This window comes from Dipodomys spectabilis, unplaced genomic scaffold (genome assembly GCF_019054845.1).
Source record: "Dipodomys spectabilis isolate Male_0828 unplaced genomic scaffold, ASM1905484v1 ptg000009l, whole genome shotgun sequence".
NCBI classification, from domain to species: domain Eukaryota; kingdom Metazoa; phylum Chordata; class Mammalia; order Rodentia; family Heteromyidae; genus Dipodomys; species Dipodomys spectabilis.
Window position 1 is genome coordinate 6389271 of NW_024870686.1, and position 27126 is coordinate 6416396.

The window sequence follows — 27126 nt, forward strand, 5'->3', positions numbered from 1 at the left end:
AGTAGTTGAAATGCTTTACACCAAGCTCTATAAAACATATTACACATTCGCAAATAAGCAAATTTTACTAATCCACACAAATGTAATACACCATAGATAGACAGACAGACTGACAGGCAGGTTGGCAGGCAGGCAGGCAGACAGACAGACAGACAGCTAGATAGAAAGTCAGCCTGACCCTGCCCCATGCCCCATCTTTTCTTATTCCTGATATAATAACAACCTGATTTCATCTTATCTCTACAGTTGATTGCTTGTTCCAAAGTATTGTGTTGAGAATTTAAATCTGTATAGGAGAGATCATTCATGACACATATTTGCTGTTCGTCATCCCTGTTTTAAAGCTATAAAAGCTTTCATTTTAGCTCTAAAAATATGAAGTTTAACCAACTAGCTGCTGCTTGCAGAACATACTACCATATGACTCACCTAGGTACTTCAAAGAGATTGTTTCCAACTGATAAACACAGAATCTCTGCATGTTCCTAAAGACTTCTTGTAGTCAGGCCAGCAAAGGTACTTAAGCATTAAATTGTTCCTAATGAATACTAACTGCCATTAAAATATTTCTCCCTGGGCTGGGAATGTGGCTTGCCTAGCATGCATGAGGCCCTGGGTTCAATTCCTCAGTACTACATAATCAAAAAATTAAAAAATTAATAAAAAATAAAATATTTCTCCCTTTAAATTAAGTACAGCCATTAAGGCATATGGCATATTTTAAATGTAGGTTCTAGTCCTCATTCCCTGATCTGGTTGGTCTGGAGTGGAATTCAGAAACTCATATCTTTGTCTTGGTCAAAAGTGATGTAGAAGCCTCTTTTTGCTGTGGGTTTAAACAATGAAACTTTGCCCTCATTTTTCTAGCTGAAATTGTTTTAAAATTTAATACTATCAGCATCTCATGACACCGTGGTATGAAAGAGATTTGTTTTGGTTTTCATTTGCTTTGTTTTGGGTTTTGTTTAGGGTTTTCTTGATTACAAAATGAAGGTATAAAATTTAGGCCTCCCATTAAACATAGGTATATTCCAGGTATTTCATCCAAGATTTTCTTCTATCATATTTTCTAACTTTCTGAGCAGCCAATGATTACTAAGAATGTTATTTTGTATCCCACATTATACTCAAGTTCAAATCTACTCAAGTTCAAACTATTCTTTCTTGACAACTGAGCAGTGATTTCATGCACCCAAGATATCATAACAAAAACTGAAGGCTCTAGCCTGACCTGGTTAGTCTTTTACTACTACTACTATTAATAATAATAATTTTATTTCATTGAAAAAGTGTTGTAAAGAGGAGTTAGTTATGTACATAAGATAATGAGTACATTTCTTGTTGAACATTGTTACCCCTCTCCCTTGATTTTCTCCCACCTTCTCTCCCCTCTAACTCCCCCTGCCCAAGTTGTAAAATTCATTTCCAACTTAGTGTTTTGTGAGTATTGCTGTTGCATTGGCTCAACCTTTGCCCTTTGTCTCACCATTTTGTTGTTCCCTTTCCCTTCCCCAAGTCAGATAAACATATATGGGGACACAGTACCAAAAACAAAAACAGTGACAACAGAGAATAAACCAAAGGGAAAAAGAAAGAAATAACTTCACACAGTACATTAAAAGCAACAAGGAAAAAAACTCTTGTATCCACATCTTGGAGTTCATTTTGATCATTTTATATGGTCATATGTACGTAGCTCTTGACCTATTGTGATCCTCTGCTAAGACTATCCTAGATATATACTAATGATTACAAATGAGGGAAACCCTGGAGCCCATGTTTCTTTGGGTCTGGCTTACTTCACTTAATATGATTTTTTTCCAAGTCTTTCCATTTCCTTACAAATGGGGAGATGTCATGCTTTCTGATGGAAGCATAGAATTCCATTGTGTATATATACCACATTTTTTTTTGATCCATTCATCTACTGAGTGCAATCTGTGTTTGTTTCATATTTTAGCTATGATAAATAATGCTGCAGTGAGCACAATGTGCTGGTGGCTGCTGGATCATAGAGTAGTTCTATATTTAGCCTTCTGAGGAACCTCCATACAGCTTTCCAGAGTGGTTAAACCAGTTTACATCCCCCAACAGGGTAGTAGCGTTTCCTATTGGCCACATCCCCACCAGCATCTCCTATTATTTGTTTTCTTGATAATGGCCATTCTAACTGAGGTGAGATGGAATCTTAATGTGGTTTGGATTTGCATTTCTTTCATGGCCCAGATGTTGAACATTTCTTCATGTGTCTTGGCCATTCTGATTTCCTCTTCAGAGAAGTCTTTTTCTAATTCTTTAGCCCACTTATTAATGGAGTGGTTGTTTCTTTGAGGATTTTATTTATTGGGGAATTTAATTTGTGGAGTTCTAGGTACATTTTTGATACGAGGCCCTTGTCTGTTATATAACTAGTGAAGATTTTCTCCCAATCTGTGGGCTAGATCTTGCTAGTTGTGTGCTTTGCCATCCATGCAGAAGCTCTGCAGTTTCAGGCAATCCCATTTATCAAGCCTTTCTTGGATTTGTTGTGTTTCTGGATCTTTATTTAGGAAATTTCGACCTGTGCCAAGGAGTCCTAGTGTACCCCCTGTCCCTTCCTGTAATATTTTCCGGGTTCCTACTCTTACCCTGAGGTCTTTGATCCATTTGGAGTTCATTCTGGTGCAGGATGATATATAAGGATCTACATGTTTTCTACATGTTGTATAACCAATCAATTCTGCCAGCACCATTTGTTGAAGAGGCTGTCTTTCTTCCATCTGCTGATTTTAGCTTTCTAATCAAAGATTAGGTGGCATAGGTCTGTAGGATCATGTCTGGGTCTTTAATTCTGTTCCATTGGTCCTCAGGCCTTTCCATGTGCCAGTTCCAAGCTGTTTTTATAACTACACCTTTGTAATAGAGTTTGAAGTATGGTATTGATATTCCTCCATCATTGTTCTTCCTGCTAAGGATTGTTTTTGTTATTCAGGGTCCTCTGTTATTCCACATAGATTTTTGGATTGCTTCTATTTCATTAAAGAATATTGTTGGGATATTGATGGGTATTGCATTGATTTGTAGGTAGCTTTGGCAGTATTGCCATTTTCACGATGTTAATCCTCCCAATCCTGGAGCATGGGTGGTTTTTCTACTTCCTTAAATCTGCTTTCATTTCCTTTCTTAGGTTTTTAAAGTTTTAACGAAATCCTTCACCTCTTTGGTTAAGTCAATTCCTAGGTTTTTGTTTTTGTTTTTGTTTGAGGCCATTATAAATGGAGTTGCTTTTCTGATTTGTCTCACGCTTCTCATTGTTGGCATATAGAAAAGCTACTGTTTTATGTGGGTTAATTTTATACCTTGCTACTTTGCCAGTGTTTTGGGTTAGCTCAGGTAACTTGGGAGAGGAGTTTATGGGCTTCTTTATATACAGGATCACATCATCTGCAAAGAGAGTGAGTTTTACTTCTTTCCCTATTTGGATCCCCTCTAAGTTTGTCTATTGCCCTACTGCTTGGAATTCCAATACAATTGAAGTGGAGTAGAGAGAGCAAACATCCTTGTCTCATTCCTGACTTTAGAGGAAATGGTTTTAACTTTGGACCATTAAGTGTGATGCTGACTGTTGGTTTGTCATACACAGCCTTTATTGAGGTGAACTGGTTAGTCTTTTGAGTCTCTGACGAATTGACTCTAAAGCTTAAAGAAAAATGCCTAACTTCTAGTTGTTGTCTATTTTGTAGCAATAAAAAATAACACAGATTTTACCATTTTAGTTTCTAGTTGCTTTATTTGCCTTACTTTACAGCCAGTCTAGAAGTTTTTAATCTTGTTAAACTAGAACTTTATAGCCACTAAAGTACCCCCATTTTCCCATCCCTCCACCCCATAACAAAAGTCCTACTTCTTAGCTGTTATTTAAATATGCAATAATATTTGCAATTGTAATGTCACTTCTAGATTATACATACACCTTACCTCCATTACTCATAATTTATACATGCAGAAAGATTTACACAAAGAGGTTTATACTTAAGATAATGTGTATAATCTGTGTAATGATGAGGGAAAGATCTTATATCCTGGAAGCTTTTCCAGTGATGGACACGGTATGATCTTATATCCTGAAAGCTTTTCCAGTGATGGACACAGAATAGTAAGCATTTATTCTCCTGAGACTACAGAACTCCTGATGGATGCTTTGTGCTGGTTTATTGCAGGTTGAAGATTGGAATTTCCAGGTTAGAATTAAGTTAAAATAGTAGAATTTCCATGGTTTTTTCCCTACATACATTCCAGATTTATTTTCTCATAATATAATTCAGTTTAGTAGACTGGACATTTGTCTGAAACTTGACAGTACTAATGTTCAGAATCTTAGTTTAAATTCACTACAAAAGGCTTTTGACAGCCTAAGGAAACATAATTTAGGAGGAAATTGATATTAAAATGAATTTTCTGCAAAGGATCTCTTTTAAACAGTTTTTTTCAAAAATTATTGGTAGTAAGAAAAAAGCTCAAGCCAAGAAAAAGTTAAAAAAATATTATTTAAAAGTTTTTCTTCAAAAATCACTTCCTTAATTTTTTCAAAGAAATCAATGACATTTAAAATCTGACATGCAATCTATAATCTTAATAACCCACAGTGATAGAGTTATGGATGTGCTGCTTATGAATTTGTCATAGGGGAAATAATTTTTTGTCTTAAATTATCTAAAAGCTAGCACAAAATCTAGTTGATCAAATTTATTTGACAGTGATAATTGAATCATCATTTTATAATCAATCATTTTATAAAGTTAAAATTTATAGTATCAGTGAATGCTATCTTGTGAGTTTTTCAGACATGGTATTTATTTAAAATGATTTTAATGTTTTCATAACTTTTATAACACTCAAGTTTTTCTTTAATGATCTGCCATTTGCTTCACAGAAAATCCTTGACAAGTGAATTTCATTACTCCTTTGTTTTCCTTTTTAAAATTGGTTAGGGGAAGGGATTCCTTGAATTGAAAAGATTGCATGGAAGAATTGTAGTGGAATCTGACATGTTCAGTAACAAAATGAACAGTTGCTTTTTTTCTTTAAAGTTCTCTCACTACTTAAGGCTTTTCTTCATCATTCACCATTATTGTCCCTAAATCGCAGAATTTCATTTAGTGACCTGCACTCTTCCCAGCACAGGCCCCCAACATCCACAACTTAATCTTCTCTGCCTTATGTTTCTTACATAAGGTAGGCCCTTATATTCTACCAGTAATAGTGAATTTCAGCCTGAAAAATTCTGTAAATCCTAAGCCTTTATTTCATAATTATTTGAGTATTTTATCATTTCTAACATCAAGTTTACTTAAGCTGAAGAATGTGGAATTTACAATAATTAAAGTATATTTTCATTATTTTCCTTCAAGCATTAGTAAATTGTGCTACATATGGGAGAATCTTCAGTCATTCGATTAACGAAGTGCAATTTGGTTTGTAGTCACCATTGTTTGATGTACTTTATAAAAGGTCTAAATAGTACATTTCAGGATACACATGCTATAATTCATGCAGTAGCTTCCATTTATGGTGGTATACATCTGACTTGCAACATTTTATAAAATCTATACTATTGGTAGAAATTTTTATATATGGAAAAAATTAATCTTAGGTAAACACAGAATTTGGTGCACTAGTTTTTTTTTCAGTTTTGAGAACTGAAGTAGCCCTTTTGTTGTTATTTTGTTTTGAGGTATGTTCTTCCCTTGCCCAGGCCTCAAGCTCCAGATCCTTCTGCCTCTGCCTCCTAAATACATAGGATTACAAGCATATGCCATCATGCCTGGCCCTTACACTAGATTTTTTAGTAAATAAATACAAGATGTTTACAAAGTATGAATATGAGTGCTAAATTACCTTTTGTGCTGTAATTAATTTAAAAAGTGTTTATTATTTCAAGCATTCACGCAACTTAATTTCAAGCCAGGTGCTGGTTCACCCCTGTAATCCTAGCAACTCAGGAGGCTAAGATCTGAGGATAGTGGTTTGAAGCCAACCCAGGCAGAAAAGTCTGTGAGACTCATCTCCAATTAACCACCAGAAAACTGGAAGTGATGCTATGGCTCAAAGTGGTAGAGCTTTAGCCTTGAGCAAAAGCACTCAGGAACAGTACCCAGGCCCTGAGGTCAAGCAGCCAACAACAACAACAACATCCTTCACTCTTATCTTTACCTCATGATGTGTGGCAGTGTAGAATGGAAATTAAGCCACTGTTAGAAGGGCTGGGGCAAGTCCATTGAGGGTTCAGTTGCTGGCTTGTTCATCTACCAGTTTCAAGTTGGCTATCTTAGATATCAAAGTGATATCTAAGAACCCTTTCTTGAGGTTATTTTCCATTTTTATGGCTTATCTCCTTTTTATGCAGCTGATCTTCAGTTCATCTGACATTTATTGGACATCCTATCCTTGTCACCCTTTATATTAGTTATGGCTGTTTTACAGCATATCAGTACATTGTTACCCAGTCCTGGCTATTACCTTCCATGGAAAGTAGTTTATGTCTTGGAACTAACAAACTAGCTCATGGTGATCATACACATACACACACACACACACACACACACACATTCAGTAAGACTTATCTTTTGACCCTGTGCACAAAAGGTTTAAATACATGATTCTTCCAGTTCTAAAAGATTATTTTAGATATGCAACCTAAGTCTTCAGTAAATATATTTTAAACTTAGTTTATCATGTGAAGCCATTTGTCTTTAAAACCAGAGACTTTTCCTCCTTTGCTTTAACCTCTGCACATGCAATGTGTGGATTGTTTAAATCACCTCTTTCTTAACATTACTCTTCCTCTTCCTGTTCTATTTGTCCCCCTGGAATCACAATACTTAACAGACAAATTTAAATGAAACAAGCCGTGATGAAAGTGATCATTAAAAATTGGCAAGCACTATTTCAGTTTTGTTTCAGAGAATACTTACAAATTACAGTACAGTTTGAGATCTTGTTTCTTGTACATTCTAAGTTTTACTTCCAAAATTTTTGTCTAGTTAATAAATGACACCGTTTTTCTATTCATTCAGTGGACATAGAGTGACTACTTTGGGCCAGGCCCATTGTTAAATACTGAGGTACAGGTAACTTGCAAAAACAAATAAATGTTATTAGCGTTAAGTGTGCCAAGCCCAAATTACTTTATTCTCAACAGCTTGTGGGGCCAGGTCAAACTATTTTTTTTCAGTCAACAGATTTCATTCATCTGTCATGTGCCAAGCAGTGTGTTGGTATATTTGAGAAGTGTGTCTGAAGCTATTTAAAAAGCCATATTATTTTAGCTGTCTATTCTTTAAATGTGATTGTCTGTATTCTCTCATAGTCTTCAAAGTATGTTTTATTGATGCAGATTTAGAGAGATACAATGATTCTGTTTTAAACAGTAATTTTGTCTTCCCCATTCCAAATCTCTTGTGATGTCCTATTCTGTTTCATCTCCTGTGCCTACTGTTCAAATGTAATGACTTCCCAAGTCCCCACAGTTTGGAGATGATTAAGAAAACACACAGTTCAACCTAAAACACATATGTGATTTCTGATGTGGAAATGGAGGAAGAAGTTCAGTTAGGAAGATGAGGTAGCTCTGTAGTAGTAATGTACATATCACATTTACCTTCTCTGCCCTAGGCTTTTATATGCATCTTCCTTTTAATTTTATTGCATTCACTGTACATGCAATATATGTAGATTTCTTTTTTCCTAACAGTTGGGTTGCACAAAATCAATTGGTGTTCTTAACTATTTTCAGCTCTCTCACCAATGTTTTAAACAATGAAATAAGCCTGATTCTACTCTGCTTGTGTTACTAAATCAGCAGTTACAATCTCAATATAGAAATGTCAAAACCAGGAATAGATTCAGGATGTAAAAAATTGGGTTGTCCTAAAAGTAGAAGTTGGAATTATTGCATGGAGATTGAATAATTCTAACCTCATATGTCCTTAGAAGTTTCACGGACACTTTGACCTAATCTGCCAAAGTATCATATTTATAGATTCAAAAAGATCATTATGCCTAAGGAAGAGGTTAAAGGAAGTTCTACATTTGTCTTTGCTATGTGGAATAACACAGTAATAATTACAATCGCATCCTCCTTTCCCTTAAGCAGTAGCCATAATTTCCACTGTATTTTTAGGTTCTGGACTACAATAGACTTATGAGGTTATCTCTTGCCTCATATGGAGTAGTAAATATCACAGACTGTGATGTCAGCAGTCCTGAGTTCAAGTCTAAATTCTATCAGTTGAGTAATTTGAGGTAATTTATAGTGTTGTTCAGAAAATTTGTTCAGTTAACATTCAGTTTTGTATTTATGGATCACATGCTATGTGCTGAGAAATCTTCTAAGTCCAGGGGATTGTGCCAGTAACAAAGCATAGATTCTTTGCCCCCACTCTTAAAGAAAATTAAATGTCCTTGTGTGTGTGTGTGTGTGTGTGTGTGTGTGTGTGTGCGTGTGTGCCTCTAAGCAAAATATCTGTCACGTAATATAAACATTTAAGAAATACTAATTAAAAGGGGGCATAGAAATGGAGGGACAAGGTGAACAAATGCAGCAGTGGTACTCACTAAACACTGTGTTGAAAATAACTATAAGCTAGGCTCTGGTGACTTAGGACTGTAATCCTAGCTACTCAGGAGGCTGAGATCTAAGGATCACCGTTGAAAGCCAGCCTGGGCAGAAAGGTCTCTGAGACTCTTACCTCCAATTAGCCACTCTAAAACCAGAAGTGGAACTTGGGTTTAAAGTGGTAGAGTCCTAGCCTTGAGCAAAATAGCTCAGGGACAGCACCCAGGCCCTGAGTTCAAGCCCTACAACTGACAAAGAAAGGAAGGAAGGAGGAAGGAAAATGAACTATACAACTTGTGAGTGAGGACAAGAGGGAGAAACAGAGAGAGCAAGGGAAGGAATGACATTGTCCAAAAAGAAATGCACTCATTACCTGACTTGTGAAACAATAACTCTTTGTAGATCACCTTTATAATAGCAATAGAAAATTACTGATTAACATCATTATTAATTCTTTTCAACCCATAAAGTGGATAATTCCCCAGAAAGTATAACAAAATGGAAAGGAATCTCCCAAATATATCAGTGGCTTAGGAATTAGGCTAGTTGTAATCTTGAAGGTGTTTTTCAGACAAATCTAAAAGAACAAAAATGCATAAGAGAAAATTGCTTAAATGAAAAACAAAAGGCATGAGCTGAGGGGCTGAGGGACAGTACCCAGGCCCAGAGTTCAGGTCCCATGACCGACAAAAAAGAAAAGTAAAGGCAGTTACTCTAAAAAAAAAAAGTATTCATTAAAGCAAACCCCACCAAAATTAAAACTTTGTATTTGCTCAAAGATACCACTAAGAAATTGAGTAAGTTATCTACAAACAGCAGAACATCAAAGCATAGTTTATTCCTGGAGAAAATGAGAAGTACTTTGTCTCCTTTTTATAAAAAATGCCCATTAGGAAGTTAGCGTGATTTGGGCCTAACTTGCTTAATGCTAAAAGAATTATTTGGTAAAGTGGGTTGACAGTGTAAGATTTTTTTGTCTAAATCAACTTTGCTTTTTTTTCCTAAAAGAGTCACCTTAACTCTTAAAGATACTATGTGACTGCTCCCAAATCATTTAATTTATTCACTATCGAACTTGAACTAAACCATTACTGCTGCTTCTACTACCCAGTGTCTGCTTCTACCACCTTGCTTCAAAGTCAGTGGTACCTGGGCTTCATATGTAATAGGTCTGTTTTTGTCTATCAACTAAAAGAGTTTTCTCACTTGTGTATTCTAAAATTAAACACATTATTACAAGTTTATGTTTGCATGAAATTCTGACTCAAGGATGCTTTTGAAAGCAGATGCACAATTGTAACCTCTTGGCTTTCTAGTAGTAAATAACCTTATACTCAGACCTCAGCAACAGATATAAAGAACATCTTGCAGATCAACAACTTTTTCCTTTTTCATATCTCAACTATGATTTTTTTTCAGTCTATGGCAATGAACCTCTATTCTTTGGGACCTTTAAACTTCTCATTCTCAGAAAAGCTTACATGAAATATCACATGACTATTCATTTTATTGGCTGTGTACATTTTAAACAACGATGTTTTGCTAGACATCAGGGCTCACACCTGTAATTCTGTCTACTCAGAAGGCTAAGGTCTGAGGTCACAGTTGGAAGCCAGCCTGGACAGGAAAGTCCATAGGACTCATCTCAACCATCCAAAAAGTTAGTAATGGAGGTGTGGCTCAAATGGTAAAGCACTAGCCTTGAGCAAAAAAAAAAACTCAGACCATGAGTTCAAACCTGTGAATCAGTACAAAGCTTTAAAAGAAAAAATTTTTATTTGAAAATCCATGTTCTCTTGTATCAGTTTATTGTTTTCAGTTTATATTTATACAATTTTTAATATTAGCAGTAGCCATGATAGTAATGTGTTATAGAGGGTTCATAACTTTCTTTTTTCTTTTTTCTTTTACTAATTAATTATAGGTCTACACTTTTGCATTTTAATCAATCTGAACTTTTAATGTGGAGTTAAAAGCCACTATGCAAGGTAAGAAAGAAATGTAAGGGAAATGAGACCATTTATTCAACAAGTACTAACAGTGTTCTTTTCATAGGCAAAGCCTTGTTACAAGAGTGTTGTTTTTACTTTTGCATGTTTTTTCCTCTAATTTCAAGTGGAGATAATAATAAATAGTGAAATTACATATTTAGATGTTGGTATGATATTCAAGTCTTTGATAGGTTTTAATTAAAATTACAAAAAGAAATGCATTAAAAAAGTTGTCTGGCTTTTAATTACATGTTTAACTTTCAGATGAATACTTAGCATCACTTATGAATAAATTCTATGGTTTGTCTCAGAACCCATATAATTTTTTCACTTTGTAGAATTGTCAGTTAGTGTGATGAGGTTATTTCTGTAGGAAACTAGATATTTGTTGGACATGACTGAAGGTAAGCTCTTGAAAGCTGATGAACATGTGATGTGTTCCATTTTATTAGACCCCAACCAATGGCATTCAAAGTGATTTTAAAATGTGAAAGACAGTCTATACACTTGATTTGACATGAAGCAGCAGAAGGGGGTCCCATGAACCTCTTCCTAGCCACTTCTCTGATTTTTATCACCACAGGTTAGTTTCATGTATTCTGAGATTTCATTAATTTCATTTATATTTGATTTCTTCAGGCTCTTAAATTATCCATTTTGTTGAGTTTCACAGTAGATAGTTTTCTGCTAATGCTGATGATACTTTTAAATAGGAAAGAAAGAACTTCACTGAGAATCTGAACTGACACATAACTACTTTTGAAATCATGGCAGCAAACCGATAGCAAGAATGCTGGAGGAGAAAATACTCTGAAATGTTACTATTAAGTGACAGTCCTCCTAAATACTCATACACTTAATCAGGGTTATAGAGATTAGGCACTTTTCTTGGGAAATACTTTTCTAATAAAAATGGGCACTAGATGAGGAAAGGTCAGGAATTGCCAGGAAAAAAAAACATCTTTTCCCTTCACTTCATAGTTCTACTGTGACTTCAGAACCTAAGTATGGAACAATCTGAGGTGAAGAGATACATCTTATCAGATCATTCTGGGCAGAATACTTGAGTTGTTCATCAGAATGGTAGTGTCTCAGTAGTTGTCATGTACTCTTAAAATGATACAATATGAATCTCATGTGTAATTTTGTTAGAAGCTCAATTTGGCCCACAAATCCTGACAAAGATATAAACCAAATATAAGTATGTACAGTAAGAACATCACTCAGATTACATTTGTGAATTTGCCTAAATTTTTGTTGTTTTCTACAGTGATTCATTGAGATCCTGTGGCTCAGCAATAAATTTGAGCAGAGCTTATACTGCTATTCCAGGGCGTTCCTAGTACTATCTTCTGTATCCCAATAGATTTAAGGGTAAATTTTTATTTCTTGCTCTCTTTTCAAGAGAATTATATTCGTACACAAAAGGTGGCTAAATTTGATGTAACTAAAGCAAAGGATTGAGCTGGCCTTTGACTAGTAGGCCCACATTCTTAACCACCTTCACCTTCAAGACTGTGCAGGAACACAAAGGGATTCCAGTACATTGTTACACATCAGTAGCATACACAATAGCCCCTTTGTTAACTTTATGGAAAGTTAACATATCATTTTTCATGTTTGGAAAAGGCACCTAAGTCAGAAATTTAGCCAGAAATATGAAAAGAATATTAGCAATATTAACAAAGTTTCTTTTTCTCATTTTCTAGATTTTTTGCCTACTTGTTTATTCTTTTCTTACACTTCCTTACGTATCGCTAAGTAACCCCTACTTTCCTTCTTCCTCATATTTTTCCCCTCTGGTTTCTAAGTTATTTTACTCTGTTCACGCTTCATTCCCAAAATGGTGAAATGAAACTTCTTTTTAATATGACCTACTTTAGTGTAAAATTTGGCCTTCCTAATAAAAGATAGTTAGATTTGAATTACCAAGAGAACCCCATCAGTTATTTAACCCATAAGGAGAGCCTACAGCACTGTCATACTAAGCCTCAATGATATATGCTCTCAACTCTTAAGATTGGTAACTTCATTTAAATCATATGCATAAATTGAATAAACAGCCCATCATTATTTTTTTGTAATTAATTTTAGTTAGCTGCCAATACTGAGTCTTGCCAGCTGGAAAAAAATGAAAACATGACCCCCATTCCCATTTGAACATGAGAAATGATAACAGCTTGATGTTAGGTAAAGAGACCTTAAATTGTCAAATAATTCATAAACACTGCTTGCAAGGCTTTGAAAAGTTGTACCTTAGCTGAAGTTAAAGATGACACCAACTCATCTTTTGTCCTCTAATCTACTTAGAGTTCTGAATAATAAAAGTTAGGTTTTTGAGACTAGAGCTCCTTGGTAGATGTGCTTAGCATGCACAGACCCTAGCCCAACCCAGCATCAAAAAGAAAGAGATTTTGTTTCCTAGTTTTTATTCAATTATGTTTCTTGTTTCTTAAAATATTGTATTATCATTAACAGTGCCATTTTTATTACCAATGTAGTATTTATTTCCTGTATAGTAATAAAGATCCAAAAACTTAATATCAGACTCATGGAATTCCCCACTGAGAATGTAAAAGCGTAACTGAATTTTGTAAGGAATAGTTTCTACTTTAAAATGAGAAATGGAGTCTTGAATTGTTCTTCGTTGATGAAACAAAGCAATTCTTTAGGCAGATATAAATAGAAATTCCCACATATTAGTTTGGCTGACAGTGTAAGTTATTACGATATCCATGTTATATTGATTTAGTTTAAGGTGGATGGCACAGGATTTTAAACACTTGCATGGACATGTTACCGAAGAAATACCAGTGATTTAGAGAAAACATTTACTGCTCAAAATTGGATAAGAGTTCCAAAACATACTATTCTTCGTTCTCGGAAAGACAATACATTGGAAATATTGTGGGATGATTTTGAGTCATCCTATCTTATCACTGGAAGAACTTATTAACAATAATTTTAGAGCTAGAAAAGACTTAATATCTAGTCTAACTTCCTCAGCATTGCCCCAGTTCAATCAAATTCCTGTTTCCTCAAGGGTCTTGGCTTTCCTGCTTTAATTACCAAATAAATGAAGAACCACTAGTCTTCAGATTCCAATTCCTGTCTTTTCATTCCCTTCTAATGTTTTCCATGACTGCACCTGAATGGAATATTTCCTTGATTCACTATTTCTGAATTAGTTTATGAAAAAAGAAATTGTATACTGTATGCAGAAGCACAACTTTTAACTCCAGCACCAAATGACAAAGACAATAATGAATAATTCAGACTTTTGAGATCAGTTCTAGTAACAATCCATGGTGTACTTGGTAGTCTGGGGAATACGTTTTAATGGACTGTGCCTTGTTGACTCAATAATGAGTATAACCAAGCATGGTAGTACACAACTGTAATCTAGCACTTGGGAGGCAGAAGCAGAAGGATTTCAAATTTTGGGTTATTCTGGCCTTTAAAAACAAAAAACGCTGGGCTCACACCTGTCTTCCTAGCTACTTGGGAGGCTGAGATTGAGGGTTTGAAGCCAGCCCAGGCAGGAAAGTCTATAAGACTCTATCTCCAATTAACCAGCCCAAAACCAGAAGTAGAACTGTGGCTCAAAGTGGTAAAGCGCTAGCCTTGAGCAAAAGAGCTCAAAGACAGTGCCCAGGCCCTGAGTTCAAACCCCAAGACTGACCAAAAAAGAAAAACAGAATGAGCTACAGGTTGAGACCCTGTCTCAGAAAAACAAAGCTGGGGATGTGGCTCTGTGGTAAAGCATGTGCCCTGGGTTCAGTCACCAGCACTGCAACAATATAAGGAGAAAAGAATGAGCAATACCTATTATTTAAGCCAAGTAATGCTACCTAGTATGTTGTAGTAGAGAAGCAAAAGGAAGCCAGCATGACTTTGGGTAATGAACTGGGGCTAGGTTGCCAATATTATGTCGATATTATCTGTCTTTTTTCTCAGTGCTATTTCATATCATTAAATCAGATATTTATTTTTGCACACTTCATGAGCTAAATGCTGTTAAGTCAGAGTATTAGAGCATACAGTATGTTCAGGGTAGAGCAATACCAGAAAACAACCTACAGAACAGAGAAGCCACATAAAGCTGACTGGCTCTGTGCACAGGCAACTTCCTAACTTTGTCTTCCTCTGCTGAAACTATTGTGAGACACTTTGTAAATTTTTTAAGTTCTATGAAACAGCCAAATAATAAGGGAGAGCAGGGGGGAATCAAATACTGTAGTAGAACTTGATTCTTGGAGGTGTCTTCAGCATTTCTGCCAACAAAACAAAGCCTATTCTGCTAAAACAAAACAAAGCCTATTTTAGGGAAATAAAATTGCCCAGCTTTTGCAAAGCCAAAAGTATCTGTGTAAATTAACAGGAGGGATTGTGGAGTATTAAATTCTTCGGGGAATTGCACAGCTAAGTATAGGTGGAATATTATGTACAGTATAGAATCTTTTCCATCTCAATCTTTATTTGAAGTATTTAACATTTTAAAGGTTGAAAGTATAGAATTTTGTTTTTATACTCAAAAACTATGAGATGATTCTGTAGATGCATATCTATGCAGCCTTCACTTAACCTTCAGTATGTTGAGTCTGGAGTTATTCCTACCCATGGTTTATAATACCTGATTGTTTCTGGTTTTCTTATGTTTTCAAAGTTTGTTAATTTTTTTGATGATTAGTATATAGATTTTAATCCATTCCCAAAAGATAATGAGTTTTTATAGTTAGGTGTCTCTTTCCAATGCTTTTATCAAGATATTCTTGCACCTAAGATTGAGATTCTCCAGCCATAGGAAAAGGAAATGACACTTTTTTAATAGTCATTTAGTGTTCTGTTACTGTACACTGGTTTACCGTTCAACGAGAGTACTTTTATGTATCAGTATTTTTAACTAATGAAATGAGGCACAGCACCCCATTGTGCAGCCTGTGTCATGGCAGAACCCAGATGACCTGCCATTATCCGAGAATGCTGGTCTTACATTTTCACTTTCCCTGAGTAGTATAATTTTTCTCAGTCTATAATGAGACACTTTCTACTTCAGTTTCATTACACTCAGAAAAATCAAATTATTCAAAATTCAAATTCATGTGAATGCTATTGATTTTGAATATATATTAATGTAGCTTTTACATAGTAAAGAGATTTCCATCTTTTATCTTCTCGTGATTAATCAAATCGGTAATGTAGAAAACTCCAGTTGCTTTTGTTTGTTTCATGTCTTCATCTTTGGTCTTTATTGTCTTTTTGTTTTTCTTTTATTACCTCTATACATTTCCAGTTGATATTTCCACTTAGATTAAAGAGGTAAAGCATGAAAATAAGTAACCCATGCATCAAACATTTTTGCTATACTTCTTAGGAATGAGCAGTTAAGACTAGAACCTTCAGTGTGTCACACTGTCTTCAAAACTTGATTTCTATATAATACTGTCACTTCAGCAATTGGAGAGAGTAAGTATAATATGTAGTGCAGTCAAAGAACCAGATGACTAAACCAGTAGGTTTCTAAAGCATATGAGTTCTGTGCATTGCATGGCAGACTATTATTAAATTTGGCCTAAACAAGCTCTCCTGATGCTTCTAGGTTTTATGGAATGTTTTGACTATACTTGGACTTGATTCTTGATAATATCAAAGGCTCTTCGCAGTTATTTTAAACACACACAAACTGGATGCTGATTTTAGAAAGGTATAACTTATATTTGTGCTGTTTGTGAAATTGTACTATACTAGAATAAAAAAGGTAAAAATATATTTAGATTTTTAAAAGTAGAATCCTGTACATTTTAGAAAAATGTGGTAACTTGTAGCACTTTGATTAAAGAATGTGCAATTATAAAAGTTTATGCCACCTTATTTTTTTGAACCCTAGAATTACTCTTAGTAGGCTTTAGATTCAAAACCAAACTCAATCCTAAAACGAGCACTTTTTCCTTTCTGGAGTTCCCAACTTTCTAATTATGTGCAATGTTTCATTAATCATTTCATAAATCATTCTTTTCAGTGAGTTTTCCCTATCCTTCTCTATCAAACCTCAAAATCTTTAACCTTAAGGAACACTTTAGATTAATCCATTGGCAATCAGAAAGATATTTTAGGCATCATGGGCCATCTAATCTTGTGCCTAATTATTAAATAGTTTTTCCTCATTTGAAAAAGAAACACTAAATCCCTGAAAATAAATATTCAGACATTTTATTTAGTTTGTATTGGCTGAGTAGTTGATAACTAAGTAGTCAGAATTCATCCCAAAATCTGACCTGCCTAGACAACTAGGTACAGATGTGCTTAAAACACACTCTGTCTCCCAAAGAGAAATGATAAAAAAAAATATGTATAATAAATAGAATCCTGTATAGTGTGGCTACTATATAAAAGAACTTCTGTGAGATTATCAGTATTTTACTATGATACAGCCCTGAGTAATAGAAGCAAAATGAATAGAAATGCTTAACATCACATATTGGCATCAATACACTTTATGCATAAACTGTTGCAATAAAAGCTATTCGTTGTGCCTATATCTTAAGAATTACCATTGGTTTTGTTTCTGGCCTTTTTTTAAATTTAAGGCCTCACATTTGATTTAAATGTAAAAACAACAGAATATTGATTAAATGAATGGAATTACAGCCCTGTTTGTCATGGGACTCACTGTACTGTTAACTTTTTGAGAGATATTGGCTGTTGTATATTATGATACAAACTGTTCTCACAAGCAAAATGTGAGTCTTCCATACAAACTACAGCACTTAGAAATTATGCATCTTTCCCTTTCCCTACAAAGTAAATGTAAATTAACAACTAGAATTTATGCTAATTAAACTGCTAATGGTTACTGTATGGATTAAAAGAGACATAAGAGCTACAAAAATGCTAATTAATAATGTAACCTCATATCTTATCGAATTTATGATAATGTTTGGTTTCTTATAAAGCCTTAACATATTTTAGTGAAGAATTAGTTACTTGGAAAGAAGGCACTTTATCACCGTGAACTAGATATTTGTCTGTATAGAATGTCTAAAACCCCTTAATAAATTCCTTATCCTTTTATAAATTTATCCTGCTTGTGTGTTTTTCTAAAGCCACTTAGACTATAATGTGATAAATCAAGTTATTTTAATTTAATAGAATATTGCATTATATAATATAACCAATGAACAATACAGAAATTAAATAGTAACAAAGGTATATGTGACAGTGGGAAAACTAAGCCTGTAATTTGAAGTTTAAAACATCAAATTTGAACACTTTCATTAAACAGTTTTTAATTTTAGTTTTTGTTTTTCAGTCTCTTTTTAGCTGTTACTATTTTGTCTTTCAATCATAACTATTAAGCTAGCATATCATAATTCAATTGTGTTTCAGTTGAGGGATGTTTTGTTTGTGTTATATAACCATCAAGCAGTAAGAAATCAGTTTTATTTATTCTTTGATCAAGTCAGCCATGCCTAAGAAATGATCAAATTTAAATCATCCAGAGATGGGTTTCCTTTTCAGGAAACTGGTGATTGAGTTACATAGTGGATTTAGTTCAGCAGAAAAATTTTACAAAAGGATTCAGTCATCTTAAGTTAAATGTCTTTCCGACATATATAAGGATAGGCTAACTTTTATCCTGTTTTATTTGAAAGCAGTATTCTTTGAGGAAACATTTTAATAAAACGTTTTTCCATAGTGTTACTTATATTTAAGTCTCTGTATAGCCTTTTATCTCTCTCTAGTTTTAAGTGTTTTAGTAAATGTAAATGCGGTTTCCTAAACAGTCATCATTACATGACGTAAGAAAAAGTCAAGTTTATTGGAGGTCGATCCTTACCAAGGAGAGACTAAAGCAAAAGTCCACGTCAATTGTTTTGCTATTTTCTTTTTTAAATAAAATATATTAATCCAAAGGTGTGTTAATGTCAAGGCATGAACAATCTTAAATGTAGATCTATTGAGTATTTTGTGATGCTGAGTAATAGACTTTTCTCAAATCTCTGTGATGCTAAATATTTTCCTTAGAAAGTTTTGTTTGATGTTAGATTGTTATTCTGAAAGACGTCAGTCCTAGTGGGATTTTTAAAACTTGGAAAACCAACGCATGTATTACAAGTATAGAAATGATGAAATGTAAACAAACGTATATTACTGATTCTATTTTCAAAACTGTTTCACTGTTAAATATAGACAACGTAAAATTGCTGAGTACTATAATTGACTTTTTCTTAAATGACCCTGTTATCACTATTCCAGAATTAGAAGTTGAGCAGATACATGATCCGTTCATGTGTCTGCATAGATGCTTCAAGGTATATTCTTCTCTTGGTGAGTAAAAATATATTTTCCTTGGCATCAGTGCATTGAGATCTGAATATACCTGTATCTATCGATTCTTATTACACATTTTCTTATACAGTAATTTCTCATATGCCAGAATTGGCTTAGGCACAACTAAAAATTGAGAGTTTGTTACATGCTTTCCAATAGAAAGATTTTCAATAATATTAGTTACGGATTTGTACTATGAAAATAGTGGAATTCTTTTTAAGATTTCATATTTGCTAAATTTAAATTAATATTTTTTCTTTAGCTCACAAATTACCCTAAATCCAGAGAGAATATCAACCCTTTTCACTATTATCAAATCAACCATAAGGAACAGCCCTATGATACTTCAAAAACAGTTGAGGAATAAATCTCTTATGTTACACTCCAGAATAAAGGGATTTGATGAAAGAAATGAGCCAAAGTTCATCATGAATGCAAGGCTTCTGTACCTGATATTCCTCCATGGAAGGGAAGACAAGTATCAACACCATTGGCATCGTTTTCTAACTGATGTTATCTGGAACACTTTCCACCACACTGCAACACTTCTCCACTCTTACTGGGTTTGAGTTTGCAAGAGTTGTTTTAATTCATCAAACATTTCAGTTTCAAACAACCATTCGTCAGCATTGAGTAGAAGACATATAGATTTGAAAATACTTTCTTAAGAGATCATGTAACTATATTAGTCTGAATTTAAAATTTGAGGAGGGGAGGGATCATTTTAACCCACTGCCTCTTACAAGAAACATTTTTTAAAAGCTGTAACTGCTTTAGTGTTAACAGGGTACAAGGTGTTTTTTGTCCTGTATTGTACTTTAAAAGCTTCTCACTGGTTGTGATTGTATCGTACTGTATAAAAAGAGTTATAAATTGCCTTGTATTGTTTATAATGGACCATACATTGTACTACTTCAGTTTTCATGTTCCAAGTTTTTCAGTGATGCATGTTAACAGTTAGGTCCTAAAATTCTGTGGTGCTAATTCTCCCATATCCAATGGTGCTTTTGTGGATGCTAACTGCACACATGCTGAACAAAGCTTGAAGTTTAAAACTTTCCTCCCTTCTGTTTCTATGAAGTAAAATAAATAACTTGAACTTGTCTCAAATTATCACTGACAATCTAATAAACTGGTTTATATGTGGCGTTAGTTTGGATTCTTATTTTTCAGAAATTATTTCAGTTCTTCTGAGCCCCACATGTTGATCTTACTATGTTATTCTGTGATTTCATTTGGACTTCACATTTGTGATGTCTTTAAGAATTTAAACCCAGTTCGTCCAGCTTCTGAAGGCATGTTTATATCAAATGTATAAGTTAGCTCTGTCAGACCTGAAAATAAGTAAATTGAGAAGATGTGCTGATAGGGTCCTTTGTCTATTTTAGTATTTAATTCATCTGGTTGAGCCATAAGATAACATTTGCATGAAAGCAAGTATACTTTCAAACACTTTATTTCAGCTGAAACTATTGTGGAAAGGCTGTTCCTACAGGATCATATGCAAAATAAAAGTTTTGGAATGGGGATGTGGTTCAGTGGTAAAATGCTTTTCTAGCATGCATGAGACCTTAGATTCAATTTCCACCATGCAAAAATAAAATAAAAAAGTTTTACTCTGCCTGAACAAAAATAAGAACAAAAATAAATACTCAAATTGTGATTTGCTAGAACAAACCAACATCATGTGTAAGAATCGTGTAATAAAGTCATGCCAATGTTTTTTATGAAAATTCAAGCTTCACCATCTATAATAAGAATCACAGCAGCAGAATGAACCAGGCTGCTAATATCTTCATGAGGCTGTTTCTCCCAGGCCAGAGATAAATTCAAGACCAAGGGAGTGTGTAAATTTTCATTCCAGACTTGCCTAACCACAGGCAACATTAAATTTTAAAAAGAAAGGAAAAAATGGAAACAAATGTATTAAATGTACTCCTCAAGCAAAAATCATTGACCTTACATAGTAGAGTATCATATTACCAGTCTAATGGAGTGGACCTGATAACTGAAATGACATACCCATAATGCTATGGTTCTTGATTACATAAAGAGTTTAAGGCATATTCATAATACTAATTAACTCATGTCTGACTTCTACCAGAAAAGGAAAGTTTGGAGAATAGAATCTGCGGATAGCAGGCTCACTTTTCTCTGTCTACCTTGAGAAATGCAATGTTTACATCCTCACAGCTCTCCCCAGAAACATTTCTAGTGTATTTTGAAATTACTTATATTCCATTTTATAAAAACTGATGAAAAATAAATGTGCCACAAAGTAATTCCACAGCTTTTTAATGAAAGAGAGAAAGTAAATCAATGTTTTATAGAATCTTTGTTTCTGTAGTAATAACTAGTCTGTTATATAAGGAGTACTTAATTCTGATTCCATGAAAGGATGAGAGAAGAAATGTATTGCTTTTGGAAAACTAATCTATTTTTTGCCAGTAGTAGGGCTTGATGTCAGGGCTGCATGCTTTTGATCCTCTATTTTGCTCACAACTGGGGCTCTGCCACTTGGGCCCTGCCTCCACTTCCAGCTTTTTGCTGTTAACCAGAGATAAGAGCCTTGAAACCTGGGCTGGCTTTGAATCATGATCCTCAGGTCTGAGCTTCTGTAGCTAGAATTATAAGTATGAACTATTGGCACCTGACTCAGATAGATATATTTTTAAGAGGAAAAGATCTTCTGTTTTAATCACACAACCAGATATCACATTAAGGCCCACCATAACATCTGTGCATCTAAAAAATGCTCAAAAATGTATAGCATTTTTGGAGTATTAAGTTATTTTTAAAGCTCATCTGACTTATAAAATGAGTATATGTTGTAATTATTAAATCATTCTTTTATTTAAATTTTTATAAAGTCATGCAATTATATCTATCTTTATACTTTTATCAACATTATTTTGGTAAACTACTGATCCTAAAACAGTAATTTTTCTTAAGGATCTTAAACTTAAAATGTTTTCCCTTGCCAGAGAAGTATTTTTAATAAGATAAAGATACTCCACAAGGACTGGGAAGGTGGCCCAGTAGTAGAATCCTTGCTTTCCATGCGTGAGGCCCTGGGTTTGATTCCTTAGCACCACATGAGCAGAAAAGGCCAGGAGTGGTGCTGTGGCTCACGTGGTAGAGCACTAGCCTTGAGCTGAAGAGCTGAGGGACAGTGCCCAGGCCCAGAGTTCAAGCCCCATGACCGACAAAAAAAAAAAAGGATTCCACAAATAATACTGAAAACCTAAACTTGTTTGTTTTAGAGAATTAATTTTTTTCTTACCTAGGTCTCACTTGGAGTTTGACTATAGCCAGTAGTTTTAATATAATGTGGTAGAGCTGGCTAGCAAGAGTATGGCCCTAAGTTCAAACTCCAATAATGCAAAAAAATAAATAAATATAAATATATATATATATATATCCACACACACATACACACATATATACTCCCACACTGCAAAAACATTCTATATAATATATAATTCATGTGTAGACACATATATATTTGTATAATATGTATGTATTTGATAAAGAAGCAAACAGAATGAAGCACTAAATATTGTTTTACCTTCATCTTCCAATGTTTTTGTTTTGTTTTTTGGGGGGGGTCTGGTCGTGGGGCCTGAACTCTGGGCCTGGGCGCTGTCCCTCAGCTTTTCAGCTCAAGGCTAGCACTCTAACACTTGAGCCACAGCGCCACTTCCGGCTCTTTTCTTTTTGCTTATGTGGTGCTGAGGAATCGAACCCAGGGCCTCATGCATGCAAGGCAAGCGCTCTTCCACTGAGCCACCTTCCCAGCCCTTTTTTAAATTTCTTTTTTTTTTTAATTTTTTTTTTTGTCTGTCATGAGGCTTGAACACTGGGCCTGGTCATTGTCCCTGAGCTCTTCAGCTCAAGGTGAGTGTTCTACCAATTAAGCCACAGTGTCACATCCCTTCCAATGTTTTTCTGAAAAAGAAAACATAGTAGGTTCATTTGCACTCGAACCAAAGTGAAAATACTTCTAGAAAATAAGTTGGGTATTGTTTGTTTTTTTTTAATGAGTGAATACAATAGGGCTGAAGAAGCCAAACTGCAGCAAGGTTGACACTACATGTATTCTTACAAGTTGGTTTGTGAATGGTAGGTAAGGCTTATACTTTTGCACAGCATAATTTTGTTGTCATTAGCTTCTCAAAAGACTAGCACACGAAGAAAGAAAGGAATGTGAACAAAAGGAGTAGCCCCCAGTTTGTGTATTTTGAAACTAAGTTCTATTGGTTCATTCTGGGTGATTCACAAGAGATTCCTTTTAAACAAGGTTACAAAGCAAACATCTTAGGTGCCGGATGTCCAATGGAGAAACCAATTAATTTACAGCAAGAAATAAAATGTTACTCCCAGGGAGTAGGATGGCAAGAAGCGGTGTATAAAAAGTAGACTTTGAATTCTGCTTTTATGCTGGTTAATTATTTAATGATAAGCTTTATTGTTCTTATAATTTTAAAACAGCTTTTTAAAGGGGAAAAATGCTAGATAGTCTAGAATACCTTAATCAACAGGTCAGTTTATTATTTTTCAACAGGAATATCTACTTCTGAAGTCTGCTGAATATCAGAATGCGGTGAGCTAGTATAAAATAAGATAAAGGAAAAGGAGTCATATTCATGAATAGCATCCTGATAGAATGGGCTCCAGGAGGGAAGCCTGCCAAGGAAACTGGAATAATCACTTCAGCTCACCAGAGTACAATTTCCCAAGCCAGAGATGAAGAACACTAGCAAATCCTTATGCCTTGGATTTTTTCTGATGTCACCATCTCTCTGTATGAAAATACCATTGCTCTTATGAAAATATCAGTCTCTTAACATGTAGTATCATGTTAGGATCCTTAATGATAAATACCATTTATAATTATCATTCATCATTAAGCATTATTATTCATGATTAGATAACCACATACTATTGTATAATTATATAATCATTTTATAATTGTTACTATTCATTTGCCATCATTATTATTAGTTAATCATCATTAAGGATATCACAACAAAAGTTTCACATATAATAGCTTTTTGATCATGGCTTTTCTTAATAGAGATTTGGACAACTTTCCTTTTTTTTTTTTTGGCAGTCGTGGGGCTTGAACTCTCGGCCTGGGCGCTGTCCTTGTGCTCTTCAGCTCAAGGCGAGCACTCTACCACTTGAGCTACACCGCCACTTCCGGTTTTCTAGTGGTTTATTGGAGATAAGAGTTTCACAGACTTTCCTGCCCAGGGTTGGCTTTGAACCATCATCCTCAGATCTCAGCCTTCTGAGTAGCTAGGATTACAAGTGTGAGCCACCAGCGCCCAGCTGGACAACTTTTCAATTCAGCATTAGTGACTAATGAAAAATAAGAGAAAACCCACTCCCTTGCCTCCCTAGACCTTCCTCATAGACCATGGCACTCATTACGGTGGACCAGATACCACTCTAGGATCCTTCTCAACACAACACTCTCCTGGGAGCCACTACTTGCCATGCGAGATTGATGCATTTGTCATTCTATCTTAGGTGCCACCAGCATCTCTCTTAGTCTGGGTCCTCCAAGCAGACTCCCAGGAGAGATTACATGTTTAAGACATTTATTTTTTAAAGGAAGTGCCAATGAAAATGGAGGAGCAACTAATAGAGAAGCCATCAAACAATGATGCGCTTCTGTGAAGGAGAAGAAAGAAGTTTCAGCCAGGAGATCTCAGGAGGCTGAGATCTAGGATCGTGATTCAAAGCCAGCCCAGGCAAGAAAGTCCATGAGACTCATCTCCAATTAACCACCACAAAACTAGAAGTAGTGCTGTGGCTCAAAGTGATAAAGTGCTAGCCTTGAGTTCAGGGACAGCACCCAGGCCCTGTGTTCAAGCCCCATGACCAACTACAACAAAAAAGCAAAAGAAGCTTCAGAGAGAGGGGAGAAAAAGCAGGGGAAATAACCACAGTGAATTTCTAAGGGCATTTCAAAACATCGGCAGAATATACTATTCCTACGGTTAAAGAGGCTTATCAAAATGACTATCTTCCTTTAGGTAAGTGGAATGCAAGGTGCATTTTTTTGTCTTTTACTTTGGAGGAGAGGTCCTGGCCTGTTCCCAAGTATTGCACACCTGAAAACTCACTGAAATGTCAGGAGCCTGAATGTTCATAGGGTGCATTCTAGAACTTCCCCTTCTTTCCCCACCTTACCCCTTTCTTTGATGATCATATTTATTTATAACGCAGTCTAGACCCCCCTGCAGAATTCTTTTCTGTTGGGAGCAACTTGGAAATCGTTACTGAGCATTGGCCATTGTTTTTTCCCGATTCCCAGTTCCTTGCCTAAGTATTAGATCTCAGGCCCTGAGATAGTTGGATGTCAGGCTTTTTGATTAGACACTCAAAATACAGCCCCAACTTTTATCCTCTGGCTTTTGCCAGTATATGCCAGCTAGTTCTTGAAGCTTTTCAAGCTTTTCAATCCTAGCACATACCTCCTTCCCCTGCCCAGGTTTTCCTGGCACTGATCTTAATTATCAGTTAGGTGAAGAGATAGGGGATAAGGGAGCTTATTGAGGCCCCTGCTGTATCTTCTGGCCCATAAACATACAAGGTTTTACCAGGAAGGACAAGACACTTTTGAAAGCCTAAAAGCTCGGGAGAGGCTGAATCAGTCTGCCTAGAACACATGTTCCAGAGTATCTGCATGCCTGCCTCTCAGTTTTCAAAGTCCCTGAGTCCATATACATTTCCATCTTCCTCAGCACTCTGCTCCTAGCCAAACATTCATACATCTAGAAGTCTCTGCATTTTAACCATTTGATCCTCAGGCCCCTCAAATTGTCTGATCTGCCACCCTGAAGAAGGTAAAGACTTCTGTGCCATCTGCCAAGGAGATCATGTGCCTCACACTGTTAGCAATTAACTGTTTAACTGCTTTCTTTAAAACCTCTGCTAACATCAATAGATTTTAGCAATAATCAACCCACCTCTGCTGTCTTTGAGGACATATTTTTTTTCTTTCCACAGCTTTGAAATTTCTTAGCCACCACATTTACGCTTTCTTCTATGGCATTTTCCCAGGTCACCATTCATGAGAGCTTTTACATTTGACTCACCATCATGCAGATAGGGACTGGCCATGCCCTACTGCCAACCAAGCAATCATCCCATCCCCTTTGCACCCAAGATGGCAGTGCATCAGTCCCAGACTGATAAATGAGGTATTTGTTGGGCAAATGCTGAGAGAAAATGGGGAGCTAAAGAGGCTAGGAGATACCAGACTATGTACTGTGCTGACCCCTAGGAAAGAGAGAAGGGAGATCTCATCCTCCAGCACCGAGCTAAAGATGCTTCAGCAAAGCCAGCAGAAAGTGGCTCAAGCTAATGTTATCCCTCAGAAGAGACCCAGGATGTTTAGAATGGGCCTGCCTTTGTAACCCACCATGGGAGCAGTCCAGATGGACTGGACACTGACAACATTCAGCAGAACCTCTGATGCCTTGGCTCAGTTATCCTCCCCTCAGTGGCAGATCTGAGAGACACAATGCTGTACTTCCAGGCATGACATGCAGGCATTTCTGACATAGAGAGACAGCTGAAATGCTGGTGGCTTATTTTGCTGTTTCAAAAGGGAATAATTTTATCCTAATAATCAGATTTGCAGAATGTGGGGAGGTGGGTAAAGAATTACACTATTATAAATCTAGACTGATTTTAGAAATGAACTTAAAATTTAGTCAATTTGTATTTTAAAAACAACGAATGCTAATGAGGCCCTGGGAGCTCATGCTTATCAGGCTGAGATCTGAAAATTGAGATTCAAAGCCAACCCAGGCAGCAAAGTCTATGAGATTCTTATTTCCAATTAACCAGCAAAAAGCCAGAAGTGGAGGTATGACTCAAGTGGTAGAATGTCAGCCTTGAGCAACAAAGCCAAGTGAGAGGACCCTGAGCTCAATCCTCAGCACACACACACATAAATACTTTAAAACTTTTAAACATGTATATTGCAAGAAGCCTGCCCACCAATCTGCATAGTTTTCATTCTTTTTTCTCTTTTTTTTTTGTGTTGTTACTGGGGCTTGAACTTGAGTCCTGGGCACTGTCCCTTAGTTTTTTCACTCAAGCCCACAGCTTCCTCTCCTTGTGCTCTCTCCACCAAATCCTGGAGCTCACACACCATGGCTTTGCCCCTGTTGCTTCCCTCTTGTTCTT

The 27126-nt window shown here is 35.6% G+C and overlaps 1 protein-coding gene across 5 annotated transcripts in view; it reads left to right on the plus strand.

The window, feature by feature from the left end:
• Positions 1 to 20065, plus strand: part of Purg (purine rich element binding protein G) — a 34418-nt gene extending 14353 nt beyond the window's left edge. The window contains exons 3-5 of one of the 5 annotated variants that reach the window (XR_006151127.1): positions 10521 to 10584; positions 16187 to 16291; positions 18844 to 19275. Coding sequence is in view for 2 of the 5 variants with exons in the window: in XM_042701937.1 (XP_042557871.1) it covers positions 19181 to 19285 (105 nt within the window). In the remaining 3 variants the exon portion in view is untranslated. Of the gene's footprint in view, positions 1 to 10520; positions 10585 to 16186; positions 16292 to 17882 lie in introns of those variants that run through there. The other 4 variants (XR_006151131.1, XM_042701952.1, XR_006151132.1 and 1 more) reach the window with 4 other exon arrangements.
• Positions 20066 to 27126: the final 7061 nt, after the last annotated feature.